At 39.1% G+C, this 8,747-nt stretch overlaps 1 protein-coding gene across 6 annotated transcripts in view; it reads right to left on the bottom strand.

Annotated features, from left to right (window-relative positions):
* Positions 1 to 1,699: 1,699 nt before the first annotated feature.
* phldb2b (pleckstrin homology-like domain, family B, member 2b) overlaps positions 1,700 to 8,747 on the bottom strand; it is a 40,417-nt gene continuing 33,369 nt past the window's right edge. For all 6 annotated transcript variants that reach the window (XM_051410966.1, XM_051410967.1, XM_051410968.1 and 3 more), the window contains 6 exons: positions 7,757 to 7,907; positions 5,327 to 5,417; positions 4,921 to 5,067; positions 4,307 to 4,526; positions 4,024 to 4,109; positions 1,700 to 3,828 (listed from right to left, as the gene is read on the bottom strand). In XM_051410966.1, the coding sequence (XP_051266926.1) occupies positions 3,688 to 3,828; positions 4,024 to 4,109; positions 4,307 to 4,526; positions 4,921 to 5,067; positions 5,327 to 5,417; positions 7,757 to 7,907 (836 nt within the window). In that variant the 3' untranslated portion in view covers positions 1,700 to 3,687. The remainder of the gene's footprint in view (positions 3,829 to 4,023; positions 4,110 to 4,306; positions 4,527 to 4,920; positions 5,068 to 5,326; positions 5,418 to 7,756; positions 7,908 to 8,747) is intronic.

The raw sequence follows: 8,747 nt of genomic DNA, 5'->3' as shown, positions 1-8,747 counted from the left end.
GAGTAAATGTGTGTTCCTCCAGCGTGTTAAAATGGACTCGGACTACGTAAATGTAAAATAAATGTAAATGAAACATTGCCACAAACACTTGCTTGCCAATTTATTCGAATCTCAGACCTATTTTACACTCGGAATGCATTCTGGGTAAGCTGTCCAGAGCAACCAGAAGGGAGAAAGTAGGAACCTCCGCAGACGTTTTCACTGAATAGACGCTGTTAGGTCAGTCATTCAGTTAGTAGGTAGTGGTAGCTATATTGGGGTTATTCTGGTGTGAATTGGTGCTTTATGTGGATCAAATCTGCGTTGTGTCTGCTTTGATTCGTATAATAAGTGCCTCCTCTTGCTCAAAAAATGTATTTAAATTGCGTTGCGGTTTATATATTGATATAATCCCACCTTCCCCCCTCAAATAAATATTTTTATTCACTAAAACCGCAAGGTATGACGGGATACCAGCCAGAGTCGGCTCAATCTAAAGAGGAAAAACACGCATTTTATTTTATTATTTATTTTAACAGTGTTTCTTTTTCAGTCGCTTCATTGTAATATCCCATGGTAAAGTACAGTGTGACAGTCTGCAGTGTATCAACCACTGAGAGTATCTAATAACAGACTGAACCTGAGAGCTGTGTGACAGTACCGACCTCTGCCACACGGCGGTGCTCTATCTCCATGTTACTGACTGCTACTGGCTGGACTGGGTGCACCTTATTTTAAAAGAGCAAGATTTATACCTTACAACTATTGTATTCCAAATATTAACCACTTTAAAAAATAAAAATGAGGCATCCTTTACAATATGTAAAATGTAATTATTATCATGCACAACATAATTATGATTAGATAAGATAGACTTTATTGCTATTAATATTACTAACCTCATTCACAGAGAAAACGTTCATGTTTCCTGCAGTTGTTTCCCATATTATTGTGGTGAAGTTTGACACACTAACTGGTTAATGTTGCTTTTTCCTTTAAGAACTTTTGGTGACTTTAGGTTATTTTGAATCTGTTTCTGAAGAAGGTATTGAATATATATATATGTTACACATTTGGCACAATAGTTAAAATGTAACTATATGATAGAATGTAGTGCTCAACAAGCATGGCATATTTCTAAACCTCCTGTGTCCATTGTGTAATTTGCAGCCGTTATTTTGTTGTTGGCAATCTGATCCCTGCTAAAGTGGCACCTTGGACTGATGAATGTATTTTTAGAATCCAAAGAATAGCAGCACTTAAACAGATAACTGGCTGAAACCAGAAGCATCACAGCTTAGTAAAGGGAATTTATACATTTCATTAATTGTTTTTTTTTAATTATTAGATCCTGAATCGTGTTACTCTGTTTGACATGAGATGGAACAGTATACAAAAAAACTATTATACAAAAGTAAAAAGATATACTATACTCTAAGATACTCCGAGCCCTCCCTTCTGTTTTACTTATCAACTTATTCAGTAACTCTTTGAGCTATTATGATTATTACAATTATTATTGTTATTTACTGTTATTTGTATTATTATTATTATTATTATTATTATTATGAGGATGAGATTGTGGGGTGAGGTGGTAAGGAACCTACAGTAGTCTAAAATGTTGGTTGTTTATTACATGCTTTGTTTACTTGTCCGAAAAGTAACTAGAGTAAGGGGTCACACTTCAATAAATATAGAAAAAGTGACTTCTCAGGAAAAGTAAAGGTAAAATATATTTTTTTATTATTCATATGGAAATACAAAATTAAGATACATGCATTGGTAATGGCATAAATACAGTAGGATCAACATAAAAAAATTAATGATTAAAAAAAAAGTTGGGTTCATGGAAGCTTCCACTGTAACAGCTCCTTTAGTTGGTGGAAAACAACCATGTGCCCATCATGTAACAACAGATATCATTTGATCTTATCTGGCTGTACAAAGAGAAGTAAAAGCAAAGAAACCACATATACACTATACCACATAAACATGTACTTTGGTCATTAAAACAAAACAAACAAAAAAAAAACCACCAAGAGGCAGGATGATCAGTGGACTGAATTATTCAGACGTAGTATGGAGTATGATATACAATATAAAAGCAGCTTCAGTGGTAGTTTAACTAAAACATTGAATTAGTGGTAATAAAAGCAATGCAATAAAATGCAGTGGACCAAGCAGCATGATACTCAGTCAGCTTTAATGACTAAAGGCCTCTTAAGGGAGTGTGTGTACCATAGATTTTTTTTCCTCCGGACACCTTAAAAGACAACTTAATCCTACAGGGGCTCTTTCTCACAAAACCACACAGGACCATATTTTGCACATTCGTGTGTTTTCTCACCACAGACAGGCAGTTTGGCATTTAGTATATAGATACATGCAGCTCTTAAAAATATAGATAATAGGCTTGTCAAAATACTGTCACACAAAATATGATAAAAAAAGGCACAAACAGGAATCTTAAATTTCTAATGGACCGTAACTATCTTAAAACTAACTACAACTTAGAAACAAAATGTACAAATATCACAACGTTGTGCCTTTTAGTCATTATTCCTCGTGTTTATTTAACTCCTTCTATTGGAAAATAACAAGTCGCTGTTTTAACAGTTGTTTGAGCTTCATTTCTGAGCCTGTGGTGACACTGTAAACCCAGAACAGTAATCCATTATAAAACTCCATTTGGAGTGTATTGTTACACCCCAATTTAATGGTTTTACACGAGGAGTGTTGCTAGTGTCATTTACCATGTAAGAATAGCACCTCGGAGCTACATTAGAAGCTCACAGTAAATAGGCGTGTACATAGAATATGCACACAAAACAGGCACTTCTTTAGCACACGTGTATAAATCCACACGTGAGCGTAGGATGCATGCATGCACACCCACACACACACAGTTAAGACCTGAGAATGCCACAGTAATGATACATGAAATTAAATCAAGATGAAAAAAGTAGAAAATTAAAATGCATATGCTTAACTACCTTTACTAAATTAATATGCAGTTTTTTAATTATGTACAGGAAATGGTCTAAAACTGATTAAAATCATTGCATAATTGACCACAAGTCACATGAGAAATGTTAAAACGGTTTAGGCTTTGTATGGCACATTTCTAAACCCAACTACTGATTCACTGGTATGTATTCCTAGTTGATGTTCGAGATGTTGATAATAACATCATATAGAGCCACTCAAACTGGTAGAAACTGGAGTCTTCGACACATAAAAAATATTTGTAAAAAGCATTTTATCCTAAAAAGGAGATGCTGAATTATGGTCAATAAGGTTTTTTTTTTTTCTTTACATGAATGTCCTTTACGCTTGAGAAAAACTTTGAGATGCACCTGAACTCACTACGAGGCACAGCAGCGCACCACAGCAAATTTCAGATCTACTTCTCTAGGACTGAACCAGATTGCCTAAAAAAATGTCAAATTATGATCTTGCATCTGCCTACAATTTCACACAAATCCTCCACGTATGATTTTAAACCCTGCCCGTCTTGCAAATGAGGTGGATAAAAGGTTTAAAAATCATTAAGTTGTAGTTGCTACAACTTAACTCTGTTCATTCTTCAGCATAGATGACAATAACATCCATCCAGGCACTTTAAAAGTCCAAGGAGAAGAAAGGGGATGGAAAACAGTCTTTTAAGCCACAAAGAGCCGAAGCACGTTGGTACATCGTGCCCCTTCACTACACCATGAACTGGGTGTATCCCTCGGCTCCGGTGACAATCACATCCATCCAGATCCTCATGGCCTCAGGAGAGGGAGCAACCATGTAGTAGACTCTGTCGTGAGTCTTCACACTGAAGGTCAGGGAGGGGTTTGGGCTCTGAAGGAGAGATAGGGAGGAGACAGATTTATTTATATTTTTAAAAATGAGAACATTAAATTAGAAGATAAACACCACCCCCCCCCCCACACACACCACACACACACACACACACACACACACACACACACACACACACACACACACACACACACACACACACACACACACACACACACACACGTAAACACATACCTTATGTGCATTCTTCAGGTGATCATAATATACTTCTTCAATAGCTTGGAAGTAGATAACTCCTTTCAGCTTGGCTTCATGCTTATCTGCAGAAGATATAAAAGTAGCTATTAATATTATATATATAAAAATTTTTTTTTAAAATACAACATTTTAAAATCAACTTAAATATATATGTAAGATACATGTGTGTGCACTGCGCCATCTATGTGGATGCTCTGTACACCTATTCACAGTTGTCTGTGCATTTGCATGCTTCTGTCGCAGTTTTATTCTGCCCTACCTGCATAGTAGGAGAGCGTGCGTCGGTTGCGGTCAAAGACGAACCAACGTTTCTTCCAAGTTTTGATTTTGCCTCCCATTTTGATCAAGTAGCCACGGCAGGTTTTTTCCGAGATGGACAAGTGGAAGCATGTGTCTGCGCTGTGGCCCGCAGACTCGATGTGAGCCCGTAGGTCAAAATCGTCCTTTCTCACAGGCAGGTACCGCGTCAGTGGCCGGGACTGGAGAGAGAAATGAGTGAACGGGTTCATTGAGAAGGAGAGGAAATGTATTTATAATTTCTTCTTTGTTTCTATAATCATGCAGATGTATATCATATGTTAAGAAAGATTAAAGATTCTTTCTTCTGCTGCCAACAGTTGATGGCCCAGGCAAGAGAACAAAAGATGATGGATTAAGCTTATACTGAGAACTGTCAGCACGGACATGATTGAAACCATGCAGAAAAAGGGAATTATGCATGAAACACACAAAAACAAGATGGAATGCTTTGTGAAAAAAGTAAAATGTTAATTCCCTATAAAGGTGACATTGAGTTCAAAATGATCTTTTGGATAAAAATGATCCCGTAACAAATTGTTCTTACTGTTGAAGAAAGTTTTTTTTCCGTCTTACCTGCGCCCTCTGTTTTTCTCGCATTTTCACCTCGCGGTCAATGAGTTTCTGGCGTCTGTTTGTCTCCTCCTGTAGCCTCTTCTCCAGATCCTCCCTTCTCCTCCGCTCCTCCTCCAGTGCCTGCTTTCGCATGTCCATCTCTCGCTCCTGAAGAATCAATAAAAATGTTACAAAGTTTTAAAACACACACACACACACACATTCATAGAAATGGGGAAAAAATTGTGTTTTATTAAAATGACACTTTTACCAGGTAGCGTTTTTTGTAGTGTATTTAGGGATTTATTACAAAGGCAAATAACACAACACCACTTATACATTTATTTGGCCAGTCTCTACCATTACTGTAAACCAGTGAAAACAACAGAATAAAATCAGTGTAATTATGATTTTATTACGTACTGACCTTGTGTTCGATGAGGCTTCTCTTCTCTGCCTGGGCTTCTCTCAGCAGACGCTCCATCTCCTCTAGCTTGGCCACATTTGAAGTGCTGGCACTGCAGCACACAAACACATGCAACACGCACATCAGAAGAAAGAAAAAGCAGACACAACTAATCTGTGCACTGAACCTGAAATATACTGAAAATTGAATGATACTGAACAGCTAGTGAATGTACAGATATACTTAGTGTGGTGCTAAAGCTATTGCTGAGATGGTGGCGTATATTATCGTTATGCAAGACTAAGGATAGTAACAGAAAAAACATGCACACAGTCGTGTTCTGTTTCGCATTCCAACAAAAAGGCTACACTCTCCTGAGAATACTCCTGATTATACACTGTTTATGCAAGTGTGTGTGTGTGTGTGTGTGTGTGTGTGTGTGTGTGTGTCGAATCAGAGAGGAAATGCAGTAGGAAAGGAGGCCCACTGAAGGATCGGACCATCTCTCTTTCCTCCCTCTTGATCTTCCCGACTCTCTGCTGTGTCACTGCCTGTCTTCAGATTAGAACAGTAGGCCCAGTCTAGCTTCAGGTCTTACAGACTGCAGATGGTTTACACATGCTATGCATTCTTGACTGACATCACAGGGAAGGGATTTGTGTATATGTTTGTCATGTTAAACAGTATTTCCTCTCTCTCGCTCATTTTCTTGCTCAGCTTTCCTTTCTTTCTCTGTGACATGCAAACACACGCAAATTCTCTCTGATCCCGAGCCAGAAGGAAATGGATACCCAGCGTTGATCCGTGATGATGTCACAACATTGTTAAGATGAATGGTACACATCAGACTCAGTCTAAACAAATCAGGAAGGAAGGGAGGGTGAGAGAGAGAAGTAAGGTACCCAGAGTAATTAAAAAGAGAATTAGAAAGGATTGGGAGGGAGGGTATGAAAAGATGAAAAAAGAAGAGAACGCGGAGGAAAGAGAGTGCTTTCCCGCTCTCCGGTATTTTTTCAAAATCACTTGCGAGTCTGATGTAAAATAAACACAGCTCTCACTTCATATTCTGCCATAGTTTTAACTGCATGCAGCCAATTTACATACCAGCAAACACTCTTACAGTAGTGGCCATGTTCTTAATTATTCTCTTTGAACTATAAAAACTAGGCAAGAGATAAAAAATAATTAACATGCCATCAGAGACTCTAACTAATCTTACATCACGCTGTTTCCCTGTCATTACTACACTTAATTAAGCCTAGCTTCATCCTTATTGTAACATCCATCCATCTCTCTCTTCCTCCCATCCCGTTGCCATTCTCTTACCTCAATCGATGAGAGGGAATCGCACTCATAGTCATTGTCCAGTTCAAATATATTTATTCAAGTACGTGGATTACTCGAGAAGAACTTTATTTATCTTGTTCAAACACTTCTGCCTCTAGAAAACATGACACATCACTGACAAGATGACGAAAAAAAAAAAAAATCCAGTTCTATCATGAAACTACTTTTTTTTCCAGCACCGATCCAGGTTCCACCACACACGTCTTCCTATCCAATCTGAGCCAGTACCAAACAATCCAACTGGATCCATACTGAGGATCACAGAGGCAGCCTGTTCCAGGAAAACTCAGCACTGCAGAGAGGTCAATCTGCAAATGGTTTGGGACTGTGCAAAATGTATCAGCAGAAACAAGACCATACCATTCAGAGAAACAAGAGGAGGGGAGACAAAAGACAGATGCAACCACTGTAAAAAGGGGAGACGGAAAGCAAGCACACATGGTTTTAGTCCGGACGGGGGGTGGACCCCCAAAGTACCTCCATACTCATACTGCTTTGCTCAGTTCATCTGAACCTGAGGGGGTTGACTGTGAACGTGAACACACACACACACACACACACACACACACACACACACACACACACACACACACACACACACACACACACACACACACACACACACACACACACACACACACACACACACACCTTCCGTAACTTGACCCCTAGAACACTAATCAAGAGTCCCCCTTAACTCATATAACGCACATACACACACACATACTTCTACACATCTTATTCTTCAAGGGGGGGACCATGAAAGGCAGGAAACACACTTTTTACATTAACTCACTTTCTACTCTTTCTTTGTTGCTCCCCCCCACTCGTCCCGTTTCCTTCCCACAGTCAGTGTTTTATATTATGAACACAAAGAGACATTTCTATGTTTTCAAGCTTTCAAATGTCTCTTGGCATATTTCAACTTTTCAACCTTCATTCACTTCTTTCTTGGTCTGTCAGTTTGCTCTCAGTCTTTTTTTCAAATCATTCTAAAGTGATTAAAAGTAGCAGTAAGTACTATTCATCAGGACATTCTTCAGATAGAAATATTCATGGTAAACAAATTGTACACCGCTTACATACACTTAAGTACTCCCTTACCTGGAGACATTGTCAGGTGAGCAAGCAGAGATGCTGGTTTCGATGGAGTCGGTACTATCCACGCTCATTGTGTCAAACGCTTGGTTGTCACGGTACCCAAAGGCATCGAGGTAGACATTGGTCTGGGAAGCTGTTCGGGAGCTGGGCTGACCTGGAAACACACGCACACACAGAAAGAGAAAAGAAAACAGCTTCAGTAGGTACTAACATGACTTATTCTTCCTTTGCATGCATGCACACGTGCTGTACCTGCTGTCTGCGTCACGCCATCTGGGACAACAGTTTGCCCAGGTGGCTTCAATTTTGGATCACAAATCCCCGCCACTGTGGAATGCTCTTATACGTTCAGTGAAAAATAAATCCACACCTGTAACTATATACTACTACGTGTCCAGATAGTAGAGCTCTCAAACAAAAAACTGTCTGCTAGACTAGTACATGCAGTACAACAGAGTCCTAAAAGCAGCTTAGGCCGTCCAAAGATGTCCTCAAAAGTAGAAGGAGGAATGTTGACTGAATTATGGTGCAGATACTTAACAGAGAGACTAACTCAGCCACTTGGTACAGGAAGAAAAACCTGATACCATCTGCCCCATGCAGCAGACCCACCCATCTGATGAGCCAGATCAAGGGACCAAAGGGACTGAGGGACCAGATACATGTGCCCGTGTCCGGAAAAACAGCAGTACTATTATGACACAAGGCACACAGTACTCAGAATATGAATTTTACAGCAATGAAACAATGCAAATGCTTAGTCTGCACATAAGCCATAATACACTTTAATTCAAAATTCTAACACCATGTTCACGTCAAACTTCAGGTAACGGACCATCCTTCATCTTTCAGCAGCTAAATTGTACAGCACTGACATAGGCAAGGATAAAACTGTGGTGAGTGAACAGCAGATATTCTTAATGATGTAAAATAGCTGGTTAAAGTTTGTGACAGTAAGTTGACTTAGAATAAATTGTGGCTATTTTTGGAAACA

Source organism: Dicentrarchus labrax, unplaced genomic scaffold, assembly GCF_905237075.1.
Source record: "Dicentrarchus labrax unplaced genomic scaffold, dlabrax2021, whole genome shotgun sequence".
Taxonomy (NCBI): Eukaryota; Metazoa; Chordata; class Actinopteri; family Moronidae; genus Dicentrarchus; species Dicentrarchus labrax.
This window is presented reverse-complemented; position numbering and strand designations above follow the sequence as displayed.